The sequence below is a fragment of the Mesocricetus auratus genome, unplaced genomic scaffold (genome assembly GCF_017639785.1).
Source record: "Mesocricetus auratus isolate SY011 unplaced genomic scaffold, BCM_Maur_2.0 Super-Scaffold_100008, whole genome shotgun sequence".
Classification (NCBI taxonomy): Eukaryota; Metazoa; Chordata; class Mammalia; order Rodentia; family Cricetidae; genus Mesocricetus; species Mesocricetus auratus.
The window spans coordinates 77,985,706-78,011,210 of record NW_024429192.1 but is presented as its reverse complement, the minus strand read 5'-3'; the positions used below and the strand labels follow the sequence as shown (position 1 = coordinate 78,011,210).

General features: G+C 49.2%; 1 protein-coding gene across 1 annotated transcript in view; it reads left to right on the top strand.

Annotated features, from left to right (window-relative positions):
• The first annotated feature begins 6,880 nt into the window (after positions 1-6,880).
• Positions 6,881-25,505, top strand: part of CUNH7orf50 (chromosome unknown C7orf50 homolog) — a 103,937-nt gene continuing 85,312 nt past the window's right edge. The window contains exons 1-2 of the mRNA XM_005079991.4: positions 6,881-6,997; positions 12,668-12,797. Coding sequence (XP_005080048.1) covers positions 12,669-12,797 — 129 coding nt within the window. The 5' untranslated portion in view covers positions 6,881-6,997; position 12,668. The remainder of the gene's footprint in view (positions 6,998-12,667; positions 12,798-25,505) is intronic.

The window sequence follows — 25,505 nt, the reverse complement described above, 5'->3', positions numbered from 1 at the left end:
CAGCCAGTACCCTTAATCACTGAGTCGCCTCTCCAGCCCCGCAGACTCTCATTTTAAGTCATGCTGTACATTAGTAAAGCGAGCTTTAGTTGTTTTTGTGCTCTCTTGGTGGCATGCTTGCCTAGCATACAAGAAGTCCTGGGTTCTATCCCTAGCAGTGCATAGAGACAATGAGGCCAGTTTGGGCTACATGAGATCCTTCCTGAACAACAACAACAACAAAAAAGTGTGTTGGGGGGGTGCAGGTGCAATGGCTCAGCTGGTAAGGGTGACAGCCTGAGTTCAATCCCCAGGACCCATGTGATAGAGGAGAGAACTGACTCCCAAAAGTTGTCTTCTGGCATCCACATCCACACAATGTATACACGCATGCACACAATAACAAATAAGCAGAGGGAACATACAAAGAAGGAAAAGCCAGTTTTATTCAGTTTGAGCCTGGGCAAGAGAGAGTGACCTGAAGGACATTGCAGTAGCTGGGCTGGACCAGCCATATCTCGGGCTGTCATTGAGGCAGCTAAAGCCACAGCCGAATCACATTTCCTGATCTTTATTTAGTTAAGCTACAAGCCTGGAGGAGGTTCATTAGTGATTTTTATTTTTAGAGTTTTCAGAAGAATAGCAAAGTCAGTTTAATCATGCACTTATACTGGGCTGGCGAGATGGGTCATTGGGTAAAGGCACTTCCCACAAAGTCCGATAACCTGAGTCTGAGCCCCAGGACCCACAAGGTGGAAGGAGAGAACTGAATCTTGTAAGTTGTCCTCTGACCCATACACATGCTGTGACACTTGGCCAATCACACATGAATTAGTAAATGTAAAACAAACTAAATAAGCAAAAATGGATTTTTTTTCTTGAGGCAGAATCTCATTATGTAGCTCTAGCTGTCCTGGAACAACTCTGTAGACCAGGCTGGCCTCGAACTCACAGAGATCCACCTGCCTCTGCCGCCCCAGTGCTGGGATTAAAGGCGTGCACCACCAACGCCCAACGTCAAAACTGCTTCTTATGTAGCAGAAAGAACAAGGGTGGTTTGTATTGGCTTTTGTGTTTTTGAGATAGGCTCTTACTACACGGTCAGGGCTGACCTAGACTCCTCCATCCTCCTGGGTGGATGGGATGATGAGCCTGAGTCACCATACCCAGTCTTCGATAGATAAAAGCTATAACAGTAAACGATGGGGAGAGGGTAGGAAGGAGGGGACAGAGGACAGAGAGACAGAGAGAAGAGGGTGGTGGTATTGGGCCAACATGGAGCTCAGGGAATAAGACCTCAGAGGAACGGGGGAATCAAGAGTTTAGTCTTGGACAAGATTATAGTATTTGGGGCTGAGGATATGGCTTAGTGGGTGAAGTGTCTTCTATGTAAGCTTAAGAACCTGATTTGGATCCCCAGAACCCATATGGAGGCATTCACTTGCAAACCCAGGGCTGGGGAGGCAGAGAGAGAGGGATCCCAGAATCTGATGGTCAGCAGGCCTAGCTGAATCCGTGAGGCCCAGAGAGAGAGGCTGTCCCAAAGAAAAGGTTGCAGCCAGTCATGGTGGCACCTGCTTTATCCCAGCATTCAGGAGGCAGAGGCAGGATCAGGTGGATCTCTGTGAATTTGAGGTTAACCTGGTCTGCATAACAAGTTCCAGGCTAGCCAGAGCTACACAGTGAGGCAGTCTAAAAAAGAAACTAAGATAGAATGATAGAGATAAGTTGACATCGACCACTGGATATGCACATGCATCACCACACATGTATGCATAGATGCAAATGCTCGCACAAACCACATGTTCACACAAGAAATGCATGCTCAGTGAAACAGGGACAAGTGGAATTCCCTTAAGATCATAAATGTCACTTCCCTCCCCCAAACAATTAGAGACCGTGGTAGGACAGAAAACAACCCAGCCATTAATAGTTTTTTGTTTTTTGAGACAGGGTTTCTCTGTGTAGCTTTGAAACCTGTCCTGGAACTCACTCTGTAGAGCAAGCTGACCTGGAACTCAGGGAGATCCGCCTACCTCAGCCTCCAAGTGCTAGGATTAAAGGTGTGTGCCACCACCCACATTCAGAAACTGTTAAAGCTAGGCTCACAACCAAAAATAGCTTTTATTCTCATAAAATGAGATAAAATGGGAGAGAAAATACCATTTATCCAGCTAGTCAATATAGAACCCTTACTATCAAACCTAGTAGAGCCCAGAGAAGACCTCGATGGCATGGAACTGAGACACAAATATTATCAGTTCTGCAGACTAAGATCAAGAGGCAGGGTGAGGCAGTATGTACCTGTGGTGGTCACAGCACTGGGGAGGCTGAGGCAGGAGGATTATGAGTTTGAAGCTAACTTGGGATACTTAGTGTCTGGAGGGGGAAAGAAGCAGATGCGGATCAATGTAAAGCATATTTGGAGGATCCGACATCCTGACAGTGTCCATTGTTTTCCCTAAATTAGTTTACCCAGCGAGGCTGATCCTGGTTAGAAATACCAGCAGCGAGCTTGCTTCCGGACTTAGGGCAGTCAGTGCTCAAGTTCAGATTACAAGCAAACGTGGACCAGAGGCTGCCTCTGTTGGTAAAGTACTTGCTGAATGGGGATGAGGACCTGGGTTTGTATTCCCCAGAATCCATGTTTTTTTTTTTTAATGCCAGGCACGCTGGCTCTCCTTTGGAGATAGAGGATCACTGGAGCTCAGTGGTGAGCTAGCCTTGATGGGTCTGTAAGCTCCAAGTTCAGTGAGAGACCCTGTCTCAAAAAGTAACATGGCACAGTGACAGACCTTCACTCAGTGAAGACCTTTGGCCTTCATACACATGTGCGCACACAGACACACAGACACACAGACACACAGACACACAGACACACAGACACACAGACACACACACACACACACACACACACACACACACACAGGTAGAATAGAACAGAAAGTCCAGAAGGCCCCGGATGTGTATAGAGACAGTAGGTGAGAAGATATAAGAACAGACTGTAAAATGCTTGGTGTTGGGGTGCCTGGATGAGCTGGGGACAATGCTTGGTAGAGTGCTTGCCTAGCATGCATGAACCCGGAGTTCAACTCCCGACACCACATGAACTGGGTAGAGTAGTTCACAGTGTAATCCTAGCACACATGAGGTGAAGAATCAGGAGTCTAACGTCATCCTTCACTACACAGCCAGTTTGGAGACATCCCGGATGGCATGAGCCCTGTCTCCAATATACATATACATGGAAGTTGAAAGGGGAAGAGTAGGGAAAGGGTCAAAAGGAATGGAAAGAGGACAAGAAAGGGTAGAGGGGGTGAATATGACCAAGATAGCTTATATACATGTATGAAAATGGCATGAGACCCATTGTTATAATTAACATATGCTAACAAAATCATAAAAATATAAATGTAAAAAAATTAAAGAAAGAAATTAAAAGTTGGGATCATGGAGACTATTGTCCTCCTCAGGCACCTGAAGTGTGTGTGACTTCCCAATGGGAGCTGACTGTGTGTACTATCACTAAGTGAGTGGTAGTCCCTAATCAGACCTGATGAGATGGAGGTGTCTGCACAGGCCAGTCAGCACCGATGACAGATAAAGACAGAGATGGGCCAGGTGGTGGCACACACCTTTAATATCAACACTCGGAAGGTAGAGGCAGGCAGATCTCGGAGTTCAAGGACTGTTGGGTCTAAGAATGCATTCCAGGCCAGCCAGGACTACACAGAGAAACCCTGTCTTGAAAAGAAAAAAAGGGAGGGGTAGTCTTTTAAAACTTTTGTTTAGATTTATTTATGTCTGTGAATATTTTGCCTATGTGTGCCTGCTGTCCAAGGAGGTCACAAGACATCAGATCCCTAGAACTGGAGTTAGAAACGGTTGTGAGCCACCCTATGGTTTCTGGGAATCAAACTTCAGTCTTCTGCAAGAACAAGTGCTCTTAACTGCTGACCCATCTCTCCAACTCCCCCTTAGTGACAGGTTTTTTTTTTTGTTGTTGTTTTTGTTTTTACGAGACAGGGTTTCTCTGTATTGTTTTGGAGGCTGTCGGTCCAGCCCGGCCTCAAACTCACAGAGATCCGCCTGCTTCTGCCTCCCGAGTGCTGGGATCAAAGGCGTGTGCCACCACCGCCCGGCTGTTTTTTGTTTTTTAAGACAGAGTCTCTTTAGCCAGGCGTTGGTGGCGCATGCCTTTGATCCCAGCACTTGGGAGGCAGAGGCAGGCGGATCTCTGTGAGTTCGAGGCCAGCCTGGTCTACAAAGCAAGTTCCAGACAGCCTCCAAAGCCACAGAGAAACCCTGTCTCGAAAAACCAAAAAAAAAAAAAAAAAAAAAAAAAAAAGACAAAAAGACAGAGTCTCTTTATGTAGTCCCAGCTGTCCTAGAACTTGCTCTGTATATCAGGCTGGCCTCTCAAACTCACAGAGGTTCTTCTGCCTCTGTCTCCCATGTGGGAAAGATTAAAGGCATGTACCACCATGCCTGGCTTCCAAAATGACATTCTTAATGAATTTTAAGAGAAAGAGGTATCAGGCAGAAAATGAGATCAAAGACCATGGGTGTGGGCTTCTCAAGGAACAGCCTCTCCCTTGTCTTTATGAGTCATATACATCATTCTGGTGGGGTTTAAAGCTATTATACTCTAAACAGTGGCTCTCAACCTTCCTAATGCTCAGACCATTTAATATAGTTCCTCATATTGTGGTGATCCTGACCATAAATTATTTTCCTTGCTACTTCATAACTGTAATTTTGCTACTGTTATAAATCATAGTGTTAATATCTGTGTTTTCTTTTTCTTTTTTTAGTTTGAGACAGGGGTTCTCTGTGTAGCTTTGGAGCCTGTCCTGGAATTCACTTTGTAGACTAGGCTGACCTTGAATTCACAGAGATCTGCCTGCCTCTCTGGTGCTGGAATTAAAGGCATGCACCACTACTGCCTAGCTAATATCTGTGTTTTCTGATGGCCTTAGGCGATCCTTGTGAGATCCACAGGTTGAGAACTGCAGCTCTAAGGGTTGCTAAGGAACCTAAAATGAAATCCATATGGTGGGTCCTGAGTGTCGTCTGGCAGGATTACAATTGACAAGGTAAAAATTCCAGCTCTGAGGGATGCAGGATGTTGGGGGCATCTTCACTGCAAAGGAAGTTAACTGTCTTGTTTGAGATTCCCAGACAATATCTAGGGGAATGAGGTCCCACTCATGGTCTTACACACTGCAGCCCCATGCCTGGTTCCTGGCTATTCTAAGGTAACATATCTTTGTATAGAGGGGTATTATCTCTGTGCTGGCCACCTTCACAGCAAATGCCAGCTGTGCTGGAGTTCTTGCTTCTCAGCTAGTGAGAGGTATCAACCATGCTGGGATGTGTGTGTGTGTGTGTGGGGAACCTCTTTTCTTTTCTCACATCTTGGTAATTTCCCCTTGTTGTATTCTGCCCCACAAAGAATCAATGGTCTCCTCTCTGTCAGTCAGCAGTATCAGCAACAAACCCTCCAATGCAGTTTCAGAAACTGATGCAAATCCTCGGTGTCTTTTACACAGCCCCTGCAAGGCAGCTCGACTTCTGGTTCAGGTTGTCTCCTGCATGGTAGCCTCTTTGGGCCCCATCTCAAAGATCCAGTGTTAGAATCTGGTCTCCCAAATCTGTCAGTATCTCTTTCAAGTTCCCAGCTTTTTTAAAAAAAAAGATTTATTTGCTTAATGAACATTGAGGTTTTGCCTGCATGTATCTCTGTATGAGAGTGTCAGATCCCTGGGGACTGGAATCACACACAGTCATGAACTGCCATGTGGGTGGTGGGACTTGAACCCAGATTCTTTGGAAGAGCAACCAGTGCTCTTAACCCCTAAGCCATCTCTTCAGCCCCTGGTCATCTCTTCTAGAGTCAAATAATCCCTCAGGGAAAATGGGTGAAAGAGCAGATGGAGTGTGCAGATTTCCTCTTGATTTCCCTTCTGTTCATTGCCCTCATCATACTTTCCTGCCAAGTCACCATTGACTAGAACCCATCTTGCCCCCTCTCCCCCCTCTCTTCCTTCCCTTCTGGACATGGAGCCTCCAGGATCATCCTCCTCCCTAGTGCTGTAACTGCAACAAGCCTGGCTTTCTCTCTCTCTTTCTTTTTTTTTTCAAGACAGGGTTTCCCTGTATTGTTTTGGAGGTTGTCCTGGAACTCGCCCTGTAGACCAGGCTGGCCTTGAACTCAGAGATCCGCCTGTCTCTGCCTCCTCTGGGATTAAAGGTGTGCGCCATCAACGCCCGGCTCTCTCTCTCTCTCTCTCTCTCTCTCTCTCTCTCTCTCTCTCTCTCTCTTTCTCTTTCTTTGTGGGTTCTGGAGATGAAACTCAGTGATCACTTTACCAACTGAATTGTATCTCTAGTCACCTCTCCCTTTTCATGTTTTTGGATTTTATCTGTCTGTCTATCTATCTGTCTGTCTGTCTGACTGTCTGTGTATCTATCTATCTATCTATCTATCTATCTATCTATCTATCTATCTATCTATCTATCTATCTTTTCGGTGCTGGGATTATAGGCATGCTCCCCGACAACAGGGGCGCATACAATTTAATCTGGATTCAAACTCCCTATGAGACGAAGATGGCCTTGAACTCCTAATCCTCCTGCTTCACCTTTCCTAAGGCTGGAACGACAGGCGTGCACCTCCAAACCCGGTTGACCCCGGGTTTACAAACTTTACCATGCTGGAATTCTCTGAGTCGCATTCCACCTGCCCCGCCTAGCATTAGCGGCCTGAATTCGGCCGCACGTGCCCACGCCACCAGGAGTTGCCCCAGCAACTGCTCGCTCCCTCAGCTCCGAAAGATGACGCCAATATCCTGCGACGGCCCCGCTCCCTCCCGTGTGGCGGTCATTGGCTGGCTGCAAGACGGACGCGGGTTCTATCGAATGGACAGCGCCACTCTTCTGAGGGCGGGACGGCGCGGAACCTGCAGAGTTGGTGGTGGAGGCTCGTGGCTGAGGCGTGCGAGAGTGGGCTCTGCAGGTGCGTGATCTCCGGGTACCGGGGGAGAGGGGGGTCCGAGCCTTTGGGGAAATGGTGTCCTGGGCCCGGCGGTGCATATCTGCCCGGACCTCCATGTGTATCCCTATAGATCTGTCCAGTCACCCACCTACCCATTTACCCCTATGGAATACATCCATTCACTCATCCATTCGCCCACCCCTCCACCCACTTATCCATCTGTCCATCCATCCACCTCTCTACCCACTTATCCATCAACCCACACACTCATCCGCATCCTTCATCCACCCACACATTTACCCATGCATCCAACATCCTTCCATTCATTGGGTTGTGGTGGTATACGGCTGTGATCTCAGCATCTCGGAGGCTGACAGGAGAATTGCTGCCAGCACCAGTCCAACTTTGTCTATCAAATGAGACTCTTTCAAAATTGCAAAAAGATTCTTTTTCTTTTGGTTCCTTTTATGTATTGGCGTTACCCAAGGATTTGGGACAATAAGAGAGGACAGAATAGGAATCCTAGATTTATGATCCCAAGTTCTAGACTGGAGAAGATCACAAATTAGTGATCTTGGGTACCACGGAGGCAACTTTAAGGAGTCTATTCCCTTCTGTGACTTTATTGAGGCATAGTCTTTCTGGTTTCTACTGCCCAGGGTGTAGCCCTATGTACCCCAGGCTTATTCTCCTGTCTCCACCTCCCACCGTAGGAAAGGTGAGATGACAGATGCATGCCCCTGCATCCAGATTTTTGTGTAGGTCCTAGGAACTCTGGTGGTCAAGCTTATGTGGCAAGTGCTTTTACCCACTGAGTCTTTTCCTGCCCCTGCCTTCTTATAGTAGCTGCTGCATGAAGCAGTCTCTCTGGTTTTCATTTCCTAAATGACTAATGAAGTTTGGTATCTTTTCATGTTCTTTAGTGTATGTTCAAGGCCTTTGCTCATTCTAAAACTAGTGTGTGTGTGTGTGTATGTATATGTATGTGTGTGTATGCGTGCATATGTATATTCGTACATGCCTGTATATGCATGTGGGTGTATGCCTGCATATGCTTATGTGTGCGTGCGTGCGTGCGTGCGTGCGTGCGTGTGTGTGTGTGTGTGTGTGTGTGTGTGTGTGTGTATGTGTGCCAGTGCCAGAGGTCAACCTTAGATGGTGTTCCCCAGAAGCCCTCCACCTTGTATTTTCATGACAGGGTCTGTCACTGGCCTGGAACTCACTTAGGCTAGGCTGGGATGGATCTCAGGTTGTCAGCTTCAGTGGCAAGTGCCTCCACCTGATGAACCATATTGCTGCCCACCCCCCCAATCTTTTACTGTGGGGTTTCAAGAGTTCTTAGACTCTGTGCACAGATTTCTTGTTAGGCCTGTGATTGGTAGACATGCCCTCTGTCCTTCCAGTTGTCTTTACTTTTTTGCTAGCACTGTTCACTTGTTAGAAGCTTTTAAAATTCATTTTATTATTTTATTTATTTATTCACTTAGTTTGCTTTTTTGAGAAGAGATGTCTCTGTGTAGCTCTGGATGTCCTGGAATTCACCTTTGTAGACTAGGCTGGACTTGAACTCACAGAGATCCACATGTCTCTGCCTCCAGAGTGTTGGGATTAAAGGTGTATGCCACCACTGCCCGGCCAATTTTTTTTTTTTTTTTTTTTTTTTTTTTACGAGACAGGGTTTCTCTGTATTGTTTCGGAGGCTATCAGTCCAGCCCGGCCTCGAACTCACAGAGATCTGCCTGCCTCTGCCTCCCGAGTACTGGGATTAAAGGCGTGCGCCACCACCGCCCGGTGCTGGCCAATTTTTTTTTAATTGCTTATTTATTTTGTGTGTGTGTGTGTACCTGAGTGAATGTATGTGTATCATGTGTGTAGGATCCCATGGAGGTCAGGAGAGGCATCAGATCCCCTGGAACTGGAGTTCCAGGCAGTTGTGAGCTACCATGTGGGTGTTGGGAACTGAACCCAGATCCTCTGCAATAGTCGTAAATGCTCTTAGCTGCCGAGTCATCTCTCCAGCCCCTTTATATAATTTTGTTGTTGTTGTTTGTTTTTTGTTTTTTCAAGACAGGGTTTCTCCGTATTGTTTTGGAGACTGTCCTGGAACTCACTCAGTAGACCAGGCTAGCCTCGAACTCACAGAGATCCACCTGCCTCTGCCTCCCGAGTGCTGGGATTAAAGGCGTGCGCCACCAATGCCCGGCTTTATATTCTATTTTTAATTGTGTGTGAGCCTGAGGTATTAGGTCTGGATCTAGAGTGACAGGCAATGTGAGCTGCCTGTTATCAGTGCTGGGAACTGAACTTAGGTCTTCTGCAAGAGCTCTTCACCACCAAGCTTCTCTCCAGCCCAGGGACAGAACTTTGTAGCTACGATGTGGTCCAGCTTATTTTTCTTTTATCTACCTAGTTATTGGTATTTTATTAGGGAGACCACAGTGTTTTCCAGGGCAGTAAGGGTTCATTCCTGGAAATTCTAACAATTTTAGGTCTGGCCTGATAAAATGGTGCATACCTTTAATTGCAGCTCTCAGGAAGCAGAAACAGTTGGATCTCTGTGAGTTCAGGGTCAGCCTGGTCTACATTGTGAGGCCCTGTCTAAAAAAAGAAAGAAAAGAAAGGGAGGGAGGAAGGAAAGGAAGAAGGAAGGAAAGGAGGAAGGAAGGGAAGAAAGCGTATTAGACTTGGGCTCTTACAAGTAGGGTTTGGTCCATCCTAAGTTAGCTCTGTGTGGTGTGAGGTTCTTACACACCTTTCTCCTTGGCTCTCCAGCTGTCCTCTCCAACTTTTGGTAAGTAGATTTCTCCTTGAGTTGTTTTAGTACCCTTGCTGAAAGTCACTTAACCCCAAACAAAAAACGGTTTCCCTCCCTCCCTCCCTCCCTCCCTCCCTCCCTCCCTCCCTCCCTCCCTCCCTCCCTCCCTCCCTCCCTTCTTTCCTTCTCTCTTTCCCTCCCACCCTCCTCCCTCCCTCCCTCCCTCCCTCCCTTCTTTCCTTCTCTCTTTCCCTCCCACCCTCCTCCCTCCCTCCCTCCCTCCCTCCCTTCTTTCCTTCTCTCTTTCCCTCCCACCCTCCTCCCTCCCTCCCTCCCTCCCTCCCTCCCTCCCTCCCTCCCTCCCTCCCTCCCTCCCTCTCTCCCTCCCTTTCTCCTTTCTTGTTTTTCAAGACAGGGTTTCTCTGTGTTTAACAGTCCTGGCACTTGCTCTGTAGACCAGGCTGGCCTCCCTGAGATCTGCCTGCCCCTGCGTCCTGAGTGCTGGGACTAAAAGCATGCACCACCACTGCCCATCTTAAAAGCAGCCTTAGTTGTGAGTTGCTCTCTTAGAACCTTGTGATGTAGAACCATCTTTTTCTTCTTTTTTACAAATAGACTTCGTGATTAACTTTTTAATGCTAACTTCCAAGGTAACCACAGACCTCGCTTCTCTCCTAAGTGGTGTGTAAATATTTGCTGAAGTTTTCATATTTCTCTAACGAGGTAATTGGCTGGCGTCACCACCCCTATTTTCAATGTCCCTGTGTCAACAGCCTCTCCTTCTTTTATGATTTCTTATTATACTGCTAATTGAAAATTGTAGCCTCTGGCTTCAAATATTCTTTTTTTTTTAATGAGGAGGCTTAATTAAAAAAATAGAAAGAGAGCTTGGAGTTTTCTGGTTCTAGAATAGTAATATTCTTTCCATGTGCCATAATCATTGGGACAGGGATGCCCTGATGTCTGCCCACCTGGGCTGCAGGTTCACAGCACGTGCTCGAGGCTCTGCCTCACAGGTATATGCCTGCAGATTTGTTCTCTGGGGGTGTTCACCCTTCTAGAGCTCTCCCATTTTCCCCACTATGCTTAGCCTCTGAATTGAATCTGGAACATTTTGTATTAACTGCTGAGTTGATCTCCAGCCCTATAATTATTCTTTTTTTGGTTGTTGTTGTTCTCACTTGTGAGTTCTAGGCTAACCTTCAGTGTTCTCCTCATATTTCTGCCTCCTGAGTGCTGAGATTACAGATGCCTGTGACTGTATCCAGAGAGGCAGACTCTTTCTGTGTAGTGAAGACTTTTCCCCTCCCTCAGCTTCCCAGCTGCAATCACAGACATGTGCCACCATCCCTGTCTTGCAAGTTGGTTTTACTTTCATGCTTTTTTTTCCCTGCTAGTGGGGAAGACAGACCTTACGATTAGATTTGTCTCAGTGTCTCAAATTTTAGCTTCATTCAGTCCTTAGGAATGGCTTGGGACTCTGCACTAGCTTGGAGGACACCTCAGGCCCCTCAGGGTCTTTCAGCCTCTCCACCCATAGATGGGACATAATACTGGTCACAGCTTGTGTAACAGTGTGCCGTAGCCTAGATTTGGAGAGAATGGAACTGTCCTTTAATATGTATCGATTAAGCAATAGGCAGAGCTCTACTTTGGAACCTGATGATGCTCTTAATCTTTCTTCTTCTTCTTCTTCTTCTTCTTCTTCTTCTTCTTCTTCTTCTTCTTCTTCTTCTTCTTCTTCTTCTTCTTCTTCCTCCTCCTCCGCCTCCTCCTCCTCCCCCTCCCTCCCTTCCTCCCTCCCTCCCTCTCTCCTCTCTCTCTCTCTCTTTGAGATGGGGTCTATCTACTGGCTGTTGTAAACTCCCTATGTAGACCAGGCTAACCTGGAACTCCTGGAGATCCCCCTGCCTCTGCCTCCCAATTAGGCCCTGCTATCACTTTTTTTTATAATTTATTTTTATTTTATGTGCATTGGCTTATGTGCATTGATATTATGCCTGCATATATTTAGGTATGAGGGTGTCAGGTCTTGGAGTGACAGTTGTGAGCTGCATGTGGGTCCTCTGGAAGAACAGTCAGTGCCCTTAACTGCTGAGCCATCGCTCCAGCCCCCAGCTATTACACTTAATCTTAAGAGCCAGCGTTGCTGTTGAGTTAGAAATACCACCTCAGGCATTATGGCCTGCCATCGGGGTGAAGGTTATAGGGTCACAAGTTCAAGCTCCACCTGGATTGCAGAGTGAACTCAAGAGACCAGCCTGAGTCATTTAGTAAAACCCTGTTTCAAAATCAAATGGAAAAAAAGTTATATCCAGGTGGTATAATCTGTGGAGTCATAGCCATGTTAGACCATGATGATCCACAGTGGCAAGCATGTGCTTTGACCTTCTTTTAACTTTTATGTGTTTTTTATTTTGTATGTGTGTGTGTGTGTGTTATTGCATGTATGCACATGTATGCACACATGTTGTGTGTTCATGTATATATACATACACACACACACACACACACACACACATGTGAGCCTGTGTATTTGCAGGCGAGAGGACCATCAGGTATCTATATCGCTCTCTATCTTACTTTTTGAGACATAGTCCCTCACTGAACCTGGAGTTCACCAATTACACTAGGCTGGCTAGCCAGCAAGCCCAAGGGATCCTCCTCTCTCCACCTCCCCAGCACTGGCTTTGCAGGTATGCAGTGCTATACCTGACTTCTTTTTTCTCCTCGTGGATTCTGGGGCTCACAATTAAGTCCTCATGGCTGTCCAGGAAGCACTTTATCAGCAATCATGGCCCTGGTTAGCATGTCTTATTTAAACCTCTTTCGTGTTATACTGAGCAACTGTCTTCCCCACTGTTTAACAGCATGACACTTTGTGGCACAAGGCCTCTTCCTTCCTACTATTGACCGGCCTGCTCCGTCTCTTCCAGGATGGTAAAACATAAGCGAAAAGGTCTCGGAGGGACAGAGAAGAAGAGTAAAAAGCAAAAGCTAACACCAGCAGAAGAGATGCTGCGGGCATCTGAAACCAGGCCAGGCAAGGAGGGGGCCAGCCCCAAGGTAAGTGACTCTGCGAGAGCGGCCACAGATGGGTGTGTTTGGTGCTTACTGGAGCAGTTATGAGACAGGAGTTTGGCTGCTGTGTGGGTACCTATGTTTACTATACACTGTGATGGGCCAGCCTGGCCAGGTGGAGGGCCTGGGAGAGCCTCTTGGCTGCACTCCCAGGGACCGTCTCTCCTTGAAGTGTGTGTAGGGTGTGGTCCAGGTACTTATGTCTAAAAACTCAAGTTTAGGGGCCAGGCCATGGCTCCGTGGTAGAGCACGTGCCTAGTATGTGGGAAACCCTGATTTTAATACTCACTGAGAGAGGGTATAGGAACAATGTTAAATGTTGTGTGGGTTTGTTTTTTACTCTATAACATGTATCTGCTGAGTGCGTACAGATACATTGAATTGTAAATATTTTCGCATTTATTTTTGTATTCATGTGTGCACCTTCATGGCACATGTGTTAAGAAGACAGCTTGTGGAATTCAGTTCTCTTCCACCAATATGGGATTGAACTCAGGTCATCGGGCTTGGCTCCTTTACCTGCTGAGCAATATTGCTGGCCACAGTTACATTTAAAATTTAACATTTCAATTCTTTTTGTTACCTGCAAGTTCTGGTTATTAAACTCATTCATTGACAGTAATTAAATTTAAAATTAGTTGCTACTGTCCTCCAGACACCGTCAGATGCTACTATTTCAGGTTTGTCAGTGAACATGAAATAAACCTGATCAAATGCACGTGTGATGATATGGCTGGGCTTTGTGGGACTTAATGCTCTCATTGTGTAGCTCAAGCAGGCCTCAAATTTGCAATCCCATTGCCTCTGCCTCCTGAGTGCTGGGATTATAGGTGTGTGATGTTACCCCTGACAAGATGGTTTCTTTTACACCGTGCTGGGTGTGGAACCCAGGGACTTTCCCATGCTAAGCAGCAGCTCACCAGCACAGCCCCACCTCAGGCTCCTAGCCTTCCCTCCTCACAAGTCCATGCACTTGCAGGTAACCAACCACGTGTTCAAGAGGGACTGTCTCAGCATTGTGCTTCATTTCTCTCTCTTTCTCTTTGTGAAGAAAGCAGGAAGTGATCTGGGCATGTTTTCTTTGGGTCTTTCTTATGCTACATCTTGGTCTGATTCAGAGCCGGGAGTTTCCAGGAGAGCCTCAGGCTGTGTTTGCTTTCCTGGCTACAGGTGTTAGGAGGCAGGAGCACTGGGCTGTTCCATGGGTCATAGGAGGAGGCCCTGGTGTACTGGTCCGCCTCTGAGGCAGTGACTTTCTGGTGGCGTGGCCAGCAGGGAACTGGCCAACAGGGGTCGTCAGCCACGCTTCTGCCCAAAGGAAGTGGGAGTCTAGGGTGCGGTCCTCAGCTGGCAGGCATCGTGGCCACTGTGATTTAGGACTGTAGCTTGGGGACTAAGGTCCTTAGGTCTCCTCCTCATGTTTCTGGAAGCCAATCTTGCATACCTAATGAGGGCCCTCTCTGCCTAAGAATGCTGATCTCTGTGGATAGAAACATTTCTTCCTTCCGCTCTCATGGGAAATTGTTAGAAGGATGTGTCAGACATATTTTTTAGAGGAAGTCTGAGGAGAGCTGAGCTAAGTGTTCAAGAAGGATGGGTCACAAGACCTGCACCGTCACCCAGGAACTCATGGAAAAGTACTATGCTAGTCCACTCCTGTCCCCTTGTGGCTTCAGATGAACCTCTGGACTCAGCACCAGGGACGAAGAAGCCCCTGTCCCGACTTGGGGAGCTCCCAGGGCCTGCACAGCCACTTCCCACAGCTCAGTACTCTGTGCCTGAGCCAGGACCGCCCAAGTGTCCCCAAATGCTGGGAACTTCATTGCCCCTTGGGGAGCCGTTTCCATGGAGCTCAAGTTCCACTTGGGGCTCTGGGCCCTGTGGAGCTGCTGCCTGTTTGGGCCACGGCCCACTGGGTCCTGGTGCCCAGGCCTGGAGTATATGGGCACCTTGCCCCAGCCCCTGCTTGCGACCTGCCCTGACCCTGAGACCTTGGAGAAGTGGGTGGTTTGTGATGCTCCTGCACAGGGAGAGAGTTCAAAACACCTTATTGGGCATCTTGGAACTGGTTCCTATTTCCTGACTGCTGGTCAGAAAGACTCTGATTCTGCTGCCTCCCTCTTCCTAAATTCCCACAGCAGCACATTTGTAGGCCTTGGTGAGAGCTGCAGTTCACAGCAGTTCCCTACGCTTTTAACCATGCCCTGGACCAGAGGCATCTTGTCCTTGTCTGCTGTAGGAAGAAGCCCTTCCTGGAACCTAAGCCCAATCTCTGCCTTTGTCCTTCCCGACAGACTTCTTAGAGCAGAGAGCTGTGGAGGAAGCTTGCACTTGGGAAGGGATGGCTAAACCCCAGGCTGGGCCACACTATCTTGCCTGGCACCCAGTTGATCTGGGACAAGCCAGTAGGTGGTGGGTTTCTGAAGATGCCACCTTCCCTCCCTGTGAACGCTGGTGAAGGCTGGTGGCAGTAGCTCAGATGTGGAGACCAGACTGTCCCACATGCTGTCAGGCTAGATGCATAGACCAGTCACCAGAAAGGAATAGAGCCTGCCTGCCCTGCCTGCCCTGCCTGCCTGCCCTGCCCTGCCCTGCCCTGCCTGCCTGCCTGCCCTGCCTGCCTGCCCTGCCTGCCTGCCTGCCCTGCCTGCCCTGCCTGCCCTGCCTGCCTGCCTGCCCTGCCTGCCCTGCCTGCCTGCCCTGCCTGCCCTGCCTGCCCTGCCTGCCTGCCTGCCCTGCCTGCCCTGCCTGCCCTGCCCTGCCCTGCCCTGCCTGCCCTGCCCTGCCTGCCCTGCCCTGCCCTGCCCTGCCTGCCTGCCTGCCTGCCCTGCCCTGCCCTGCCTGCCCTGCCCTGCCCTGCCTGCACTGCCCTGCCCTGCCTGCCCTGCCTGCCCTGCCTGCCTGCCTGCCCTGCCTGCCCTGCCTGCCCTGCCTGCCTGCCCTGCCCTGCCCTGCCTGCCTGCCTGCCTGCCTGCCTGCCTGCCTGCCCTGCCTGCCCTGCCTGCCTGCCCTGCCTGCCCTGCCCTGCCCTGCCCTGCCCTGCCCTGCCCTGGCCTGCCTGCCTGCCCTGCCCTGCCCTGCCCTGCCTGCCCTGCCCTGCCCTGCCCTGCCTGCCCTGCCTGCCCTGCCCTGCCCTGCCCTGTCTGCCCTGCCTGCCTGCCTGCCTGCCTGCCTGCCTGCCTGCCTGCCCTGCCTGCCTGCCTGCCTGCCCTGCCTGCCTGCCCTGCCTGCCTGCCTGCCTGCCCGCCCGCCCGCCCGCCCGCCCTGCCTGCCTGCCTGCCTGCCTGCCTGCCTGCCTGCCCTGCCTGCCCTGCCTGCCTGCTTGCCTGCCTGCCTGCCTGCCCTGCCTGCCCTGCCCTGCCCTGCCTGCCCTGCCCTGCCCTGCCTGCCCTGCCTGCCCTGCCCTGCCTGCCCTGCCCTGCCCTGTCTGCCCTGTCTGCCCTGCCTGCCCTGCCTGCCTGCCTGCCTGCCTGCCTGCCTGCCTGCCTGCCTGCCTGCCCTGCCTGCCCTGCCTGCCCGCCCGCCCTGCCTGCCTGCCTGAGACTATGCTGCAGCTAGGGTAAGGGTGATAGTAAAGTACTTGCTTTGCAGGCATGTGCGTTTACTGTCTGGGGAGTCCTGACTGAGTTTGTTTCCTCTGCCAATTAAAGACTTAAAAGTCAGGAAAAGCAGCCGGGCGTTGGTGGCGCACACCTTTAACCCCAGCACTCGGGAGGCAGAGGCAGGCGGATCTCTGTGAGTTCGAGGCCAGCCTGGTCAGCGAGTTCTAGGACAGCCTCCAAAACAATACAGAGAAACCCTGTCTCGAAAAACAAAAAACAAAAACAAAAAAAAAACAAAAAACAAAAAAAAGTCAGGAAAAGCCTCAGACACGGTAGAGCAGTTGCAGGTATATATGGAGTGTGTATATGGAGGTGGAACTCACATATACACACGCCACAAAGGATATGTGTACATACAGCCAGCCAGTGGCATCTGGGTCCCCAGGGGCTCCTTTCTCATCCATGGCAGGGCTCAGGCTGCCTGGAAACCATCAAAGCTGCTGGCTCTGTCGCTGGGCTGTGGCTCTTTAGAAAGTCACATGCGTCATGTGGGCATGCAGCCTGTGGTTTCTTAGGAAGCCATCCAGAAGGACTTGGGAACTTTATGGCCTGGAAACTGCCCAAATCCCTCATGGCCATGGGAAGACAGTGACTGGTCAGCCTGGGTTTTGTGACTGGATGCTCACCTGTGGGTGAGTGGAGCTAGTCTTCCTAATAGTGCCTGGGAGTCACAACACTTGTTGTAAAGAGAGTGGGCTAAGACAGTGGCGAGAAGCCCAATCACATTGCTAGCCTTTGGACTAATGAGACTCAGAGTCTCATTCATCAGCCACTCTACACACCAGACTGTGTGGGTTCCTCTGGGCCATTTGCTGTGGGAGGTCTTGTCTCCCTGCTCTGTTCCCTGACTGCACTGTCCTCTCTAATTGTTTTGTCCTCAGTGGCCTTAGGCGCCAGCTCTGCATAGTCCCACACATTTGTTTATCCCTGAACCAGGTTTGGACCTTTGACCCATTTCCTGCTTAGGGTCTTGGGAACATGCTGTGGGCATCATTGTGAGTCTCTCTGCACTTCGTCTCTCCAGGAGATTCCAGCAGTTGCGTTGTTGTGTCACAGTGTACCCAGCAGGAGGAAGGGGGTGCTTTGAGTGGCAGCCCCTCCTGTGGGTGCACCCTTCTCTTATTGTCTGTTTATTTTGTTGTTGATGATGCAGACAGTCCTGTGTTAGCCTCCCAGTTGCTGGGATTACAGGCATGAGTCATCTTGGCTGGTTGTGCACGTGGTTATCAATGTTCAGTTGAGAAGCACAGCTCTATAAAGGACATGTTTTGGCTTGGGTATAAGTATGCTTTCTATCCCCATCATGGCAGTAACGAAGGGTGGTACAAGCCTGTAATCCTGTCAGCACCCAGGAGGTAGAGGCAGGAGGATCAGAAGACCAAGGCTATTCTTGGCTATATAGCAAGTTGGAAGCTACCCTGGGTTACATAAGACCCTGTCTCAGGGGGGAATGAGTCTCCATGGGTGAGCCCCCTGATATCCAGTTAGGGTTATAGTCCAAGTGGTCATCTCCAAAGATGTGTGCGTGTGAGCAATACTAAATGGACTGACTCAGCAGGATGTATTTGTACACACAAATGTGTGTATCTGTGTGTATATGTGGGACAGCAATAAAGAAAAGGTCAAAGGTCATGACATTGAGAGGGGGTGGGGGTGGGGAGGAACTGGAGTCGGGAATCTATTGGGTGGAAATGATGTAAGTATAGTACTCATGAAATTCTGGAAAAATAATAGCAAAGTTAGAAATAAAAGCAAGTAAGAAACAAGCTATAAGAATGTATTGTACACATGTATACACATGCACATGTATCATACAAGCAAAAACCAACCCCAAGCCGGATGGCGGCGGCGCACACCTTTAATCCCAGCACCCGGGAGGCAGAGGCAGGCAGATCTCTGTGAGTTTGAGGCCAGCCTGGTCTATGGAGCAAGATCCAGGATGGCCTCCAAAACAATACAGAAATCCTGTCTTGAAAAGCCAAAAAAGAAAAAAATAAATAAAATAAAAAACAAAAAACAACCCCAAACCAGAAAATTCCAAAGGGGAAAAAAAAAACAAACCCAAGAAATCCGAAACAATAGCAACAACAAAAAAATGAACATTTTCTAATTGCAATTTAGCAAACATTTTGTGAACATCTTCACATTCATTGACCATTTATAAATTATCTTTGGCTTAGTGTCTGTTCAGTATTTATTTATTGATTGATTGATTGATTGGTTGATTGACTAATTTTTGAGACAGGGTTTTTCTGTGTAGCCCCGATTGTCCTGGGACTCACACTGTAGACCAGGCTGGCCTCGAACTCACAGAGATCTCCTGCTTCTGCTTCCTGAGTGCTGGGATTAAAGGTGAGCATCATCACAACTATTTGTATAGTACTGGGATTGAACCTAGGGTATTGTGTATGCTAAAGAAGTACTCTGGTGAGCCACACCCCCAGTGCCTCACTGGGGCATTCTAGGCTCATACCTGCTCTAACCACCATGGCAGGCTGGTGGCTGCATCTGGCCAGGGGCTATGGTGTGTGTTTCTGAGGTTCCAGGTGTGGAGCCCTCTAAGGCCAGGTATCTTACTTGCCTATGCCTGCACCCTCTGGCCTTCACCCAACTCTGCTACGGCAGAGTGCTAGTATAGGCAATGGGTCCTGCCTTATAAGATCCTTGGATCCTTAATTGTGGAAAGCCCAGTGGCCGCACTTGGAGGAAAAGATGATCTAGTCTGTGTGGCTCAGTAGCCGGAGAAGTCTGGCTACATGTTTCCCTGCTTGGCAGGACTGCTGGCTTGGAGTTGGAAGGCGTGAAGCTGTGTGTCACTGCTGTGGTGAAGGTTGCCATGGGTACTGTTCTGCAGAGGGCTCCTGGGAGATGTGGGGTTTGAGTGTGTGCCTGCATCGATGGGACTGAACACCAAGAGGGTGGTTTGTGTAGAGTCTGAGTATTCCTGAGAGCAGACACACCTCCCTAGCTCACAGGAGACAGGCTGCCATCCAGGGCCTGTGTATCATCATCCCCCTGGCGTCCCTCCTCTGTCTCCCAGGGAGGCTGCCGACTGATCTCCCGGTGGCAGCTCCTGGGTTAAGTGAGTACAAACCAAGATAAAGGAATCGTGCCTGGAAACTCAGAGAAGCTTGGCGCAGTGTTTGAGTTCTGGTAGAGGCCAAGGACAGGGCCGTGTGCCGGCATGTCATAGACTGATGATGTCTGGGGCTTGCAAGGAAAGAGCTGGCCTCAGAAAGCTAGTGTCTGTGCAAGCCGTCTACCATTGCCTTCACACCGTGGAGCTGGCCCAACCCAGGATAACCTGGGTCATTGCCCATGGGCAGAAGTGACAGTTGAAAAACTGTAATTCCTGGGGTGGGAACTGCCATGCCATTCTGCCCGTGACATGGTTGAGGGAGGATGGTGCCACCAGGGTTTTGCCCTTCTTTTCCATAAAAAGAGATCCCCCCAACCCCCATACTAGTAGATTCTTAGGAAGTTGCAAAACTATACAGGGGGCTGTCCCAAGTACCCTTCACCCAGTTTCCTGCAGTGACAGCTGGTACCCTGCCCACAGTAATGAACCTGCAGAGCTTGCTCGGGCTTCACGGTGCCTCGTGGGTTTTTGTTTTTGTTTTTCGAGACAGGGATTCTCTGTAGCTTTTGGAGCCTGTTCTGGAACTCGATCAGGAGACTAAGCTGGTCTGGAACTCATAGAGATCCACCTGCCTCTGCTCCCGAGTGCTGGGATTAAAGGCGTGTGCCACCACTGCCCAGCCACCTTATGTGTTTCTGTGAGTGTGTTCCCATGCAATCTTAGTGCACATGCTGATTCCCATAACCACTAGTCACGGTATAGCTGTCCCCCACGGCCCTCACCCACCTACAGAGCCAAGGGCTTCTGGAATCCTTCCCTACAGAGCCAAGGACTTCTGGGATCCTTGCTTTTGTGACTAAAACTGACATAAGTGTTTGTGATCACTGAGTTTTGTTTCTATGGAGTTAGTGCCAGCGTGTAGTTGCTGGGTAGAACAGCATAGTGTATTTAGTTTTTAGGAGACCACTATTTACCCCAGTGACTGTGTGATCTCCCCAGACCTATGAAGAAGTAACATGGATTTCTCTGAGCCTACAACATCCCCTATTTTAGCTATTAGGATCGCGGAATTCTTTTTTTTTTTTTTTTTAAGATGGGGACTTGCTGGCCTAGTACTCACAATTCTCCCCTCCCTGCCTCCCGAGTGTTGGGTCTAAGGCGTGCACCACCAGGTCTGGTTGATGTGGTGCGGGTAAGAGAACCTGGGCCCTTGAGCATACTAAGCCTAAGCAGCCATTTCACCAACCAGGCACATCCCGCTCTGGTTAGGGTTTGATGTGCCTGTCTCATTGCCTGTATGTCACCTTTACTTCTTTCTCCGGGAGCTTTTTGGGGTGGTCATCCTGCTACCCCACTAGTCCCATTAGAGCGAGCAGGCAGGTGCTTCACCGGATTCTGCCCAAGCTCGGGTACCTCTCTGTCCCTTTCCCCAGCCTGGTGTCAGATCTGTGGGGAAGCTGGTAGCTGGCCAGCTGTCCTCACTGCCATGGAAACCTGATATTTCTCACTCCCACTCCAGAGAAAACAGGACCCACTCCCCATCCCCATCCCCAGGCCAGCTGTGTTCCCAAAGCATCTGCTGCTCCAGTGTCTGCCTCGGTCAGCCGGGGTGATGTTTGTGTGCTGGGCTTCCTCATGCCTGATAGAGAATAACTCAGCGAACATAATTGGAAAATGTTTGTTGTTTTTCCTGAGTTGCACCCGATCGATGTAAAAAAAATTAGCCAATACAGAAAAATGCACAGGAAAAACCACAAGCAGTTCTGTCTCCCCAGGGTGCTGAAGTTCTAGATGTCCCCAGGGTGTCTCCCTGTGCTGAAGTTCTGGAGTGTGCAGTGCCTTGGTACCCTCACCATGGTCCTGGAGAGCACGAACCACACACCAGCCTGGGCACTGTTCGCTGACATTTGTGTTCCTGCTTTCCAGTGATGAGATTCCATTCCATTTCGCTTTCCTCCCTCCTTCCCTCCAGCCTTCTCTCTATTTTATTTTATCATCATCATTATTATTGTTATTATTTTGTTTGGTTGTTTTTTGAGACAGGGTCTCACTATGTAGCTCTGACTGTGTTGGATCTCGATGTATAGATCAGGCTGGCCTGGAATACACAGACATCCACCTGGCTTTGCCTCCCGAGTGCTGGAATCAAAGGCGTACGCCACCACATTCCACTTTCTTTTCTCCTTTTGTTGTCTGTCACTACACACAGAGTCACATGCATGTGAAGTCCAGAGGTTGATTTCAGAGGATCCCTCACTGAACCCAGAGCTCACTAAACTGGTCGGCCAGCAAATCCTAGGGCGCCTCCTGTCTCCGCCTCTCCAGTGCTGGGAAATAGATTCATGCACAGGCCCACGTGGCTTTTGTTTTTGTTTTTAACTTGAATGCTTGGAATCTGAACTCAGGTCCTCATTCTTGTGCCATGGGTGCTTTACCAGCTAGCTGTCTTCCCAACCTTCCTTTTAGTTTTTCACACATAGTTTTATTCTGTAGCTCAGGCTGGCCTGGAATTTGTGATCCTCCTGTCTCAGTCTCCTGAGTGAAGGGATGACAAGTGTGTAAGCCTCTAATGCCAGGCTTGTCTTGTGAATTATAGGATGCAGGTGTGCTCTGGCTACATCTAGCCCACTGCCCCCTTGGCAGTGTGATATTATATGAATTACGGAATCCTAGCTTCTTTCCAGCCCAGAGATATCCAAGACTGAGAGTAGAAAGTCACTTGCATAGAATTGGGATCCCAGGGCTGTATCAGGTTTTGGTACTAGGCCACATTTGTCCCACCCCCACTATGTGGGACGGCCCTGTTGAGAAGTTTTGTGTGGGTCAGTGGCATTCATGGAAGCCCACAATAGAGAAACATTCCACGGCAGGAAGGGAACCATCCTAAAAGCCAGCATGTGAGACAGATGACAGTTTACCAGGTACAGGACATCCAAATGACTTTAAATTGGATAGCCCATGACGCCAGAGAGGAAGAGGTAAGGTAGATGAAGAACCAAATAGAAATACTGGAAGTGAAATACAGTCATGGAATCTGAAGTGAGACTCTGAGACAGGACACAGCTGGAGAGAGCATGAGAGTGTGGAGTGCAGAAGGGAGGGCGTGGCCTCCCGTGTGAGGCACCTAGAGGAGGGCGTGAGGAAGCGGGTAGAGAAGAAAGGGGGAAGAAGAGGGGACCCTGTCCACAGCTCAGAGGGGATGCAGCGGTTCCAAGACCAGAACGTTTGAGAAATCTGTGAAAGACTGTGTCAAATATCCAGACTAAATGTCACAGTCAGTGAAGCAATAGGATGTCAGGATGAGTGGCACTGGAGAGATGGAGTAGCCAGGGCCATGCTTGCTGCACAAACCATGAGGGGCTGAGTCCCAGCCCCAGGGCCCATGTACACGGCTGGGCACACGGGGCAGGTGCCAGGGATCAGCAGGTACAGGCCCTCCCTCGCCCTACCAGCTTGATCTCAGATCTCACATAAAGATGAAGGAGACAACTAATTAGACAGAATTGTCTTCCGATGGCCATACACTCGCTGTGGCATGCACACCTCTCTCCCACACACATAAAGTAAAATAAGAAAGTTTATCCTAGGAGTTCCAGGCAGGGGGAGGCTGGCCAGCTAGGAAGCTGAGAAACCGAGGCAGGCATACTGCCTGTGGCTCATCCGAGGGTGTCCTGTGGGTCCCTGTACCCATCATTGACCTGCTCTGGGACTGGACCCCTGGCCTCTGGGAGAAAAGTGTGTGTGTGTGTGTGTGTGTGTATGCATGTATATGTGTATCAGTGTGTGTATGTGTATGTTTATGTGTGTATGTACATGTGTGTGTTTGCATGTATGCATGTGTGTGCATGCATATGTGTATGTATGCAAGTATATGTGTGTATTTGTGTGTGTGTATGTGTATGTTTATGTGTGTATGTACATGTGTGTGTTTGCATGTATGCATGTGTGTGCATGCATATGTGTATGTATGCAAGTATATGTGTGTATTTGTGTGTGTATGTATGTGTATGTTTATGTGTGAATGTGTGTGTGTGTGTGTGTGTGTGTGGTCCAGCTTTCAAATGAAGGAAGTGTTGGTGAGAAAAGGCCTCGCTCTGCCTACAGGGCAGGTGTGGGGATGCTCTCGACTCATGGACTCTCAGAAGATTGAAGGAAAGTGTGTAAGATAAGGTTCTGGTTCTGGTTAGGCAGACTGTGTGCAGTGGGGAAAGGGGACCAATCCAGCGATGAGGATGGTTCCTAGAAGTTCTGGGTCTCTAGGAGTTGGGGACTAATGAAGTGTTTTTTCCATGTCCTGAAGCCAGACAAAAAGAGATGTAAAACAAAATGGTTGTGTCTTTCTACCCAGGAATTCCACAGATAATTCTGTGGAAAGAGGATGATGTCAGAGGCTTTGGCATGGAGTGGAGGTTACTCCTTTGCTGGGCAATGCTGGTGAACAACTGTTGAAAAGGCCTGCCCTGCCTTGGGGTGATTTCCCCAAAGATGGCTGCAGTTTACTGTTGAGGATCAGTACCCTCCCCTCCTTCCGTCCAAGAATGATGAGGTCTGGGGAAGAAAGCCCAGCTGAATGTCATGTTCATGCATTGGGGGAGAGAGTACTCATTCTGTGTTAGCACGTGCATGGGTTCTTGTACTCACACGTGTGAATGCAGGTGTGCTGATGCCATGGTGCACATATGGCGGTCAGAGGACAACCTTGGTTGTTGGCCCTGGCTTTTCACTTTTTTTGAGACAGTCTTTCTTTCTTCCTTCCTTCCTTCCTTCCTTCCTTCCTTCCTTCCTTCCTTCCTACCTTCCTTTCTTTCTTTCCTTCTCTCTTTCTTCCTTTTTTTTCTGAGACAGGGTTTGGAGGCTGTCCTGGAACTGGCTCTTGTAGACCAGGCTGGTCAGTCTCACCGCCCGTCCGAGACAGGTTTCTTGTTCATTACGATGAATACCAGACTAGCTGGCCTGTGAGCTTCTGGAGGGTCTCTTGTCTCTGCTTCCCTTCTCACTGCAGGAGTGCAGGGATTACGGGTGTGTGCTGCTGTGCCTGCCTTCTTACATGTCTTCTGGGGATCTAAACCAGGGTCCTTATACTTGCACAGCAGGCACTTTACCTGCTGAGCTGGTTTTCATTTTGTTTTTGAGATAGTCTCGTGTAGCCAAGGCTAACCTTGAACTCCCAACCTTTCCTTTCCCTCCTCTTCCCAGAACCCCTGTGGAATGCCTCCTTTTTGTTAGGTTGGTTAGGGGGACTCCAGGAGCTCTGTCGTATAGACTGTGGGTCGGGTTTTCAGGTTTCCTCATTCAGTTCCTGCAGGGCTGGGCACAGGACTGGAGTCTGGTGATGCTCGCTCGTCAATCACTCTACCAGCTGAGCCCAGTTCCAGCCCAGCAACATTCTTCATTTTTCAAAACAAAGCTTCCTCCCCCCACTTTAAAAATAAAACAAACCCATTGTGAAAACACCAAAAACATGGAAAAGTTTGGCAAGAAAGATGTTTTATGTTTTATCATTTCTGTCATTTTCTCCTCAGCCTTTTCAAGGCATGGCTGGCCGTGGGCTTCACACTGAGCTTTGCCACAGTGATGTCGTCTGTGACCAGAGCTCAGCTGGTCACTGTTTTAAAGAACCGAGTTTTGTTGGCTTTAATTTTTTGAAGATTTTTTTTAATGTGTTGTAGTTTGCCTGCATATGTCTGTGCACTAAGTATGTGCAGTGCCTACAGAAGCCAGAAGAAGGTGTTGGATTCCCTGGAACTGGATAGCTGTATACTGCCGTGTGGGTGCTGGTATTTGAACCTGGGTCCTCTGTAGCCAGTGCTCTTGAATGCTGAGCCATCCCTCCAGCCCTTGAACTCTGTTGTTTTTGAGACTTGTGTGTGATTAGTTACTAAACTCAGTTTGTTCACAAGATGCCTGACCAAGGCAACCTAAGGGAGAAGGGTGTGTTTGAATTCAAGGGCACAGTCCTCGAGATGGGAGAGACATAGTGCCAGGAGTGTGAGATGCACAGGAAGCAGAGAT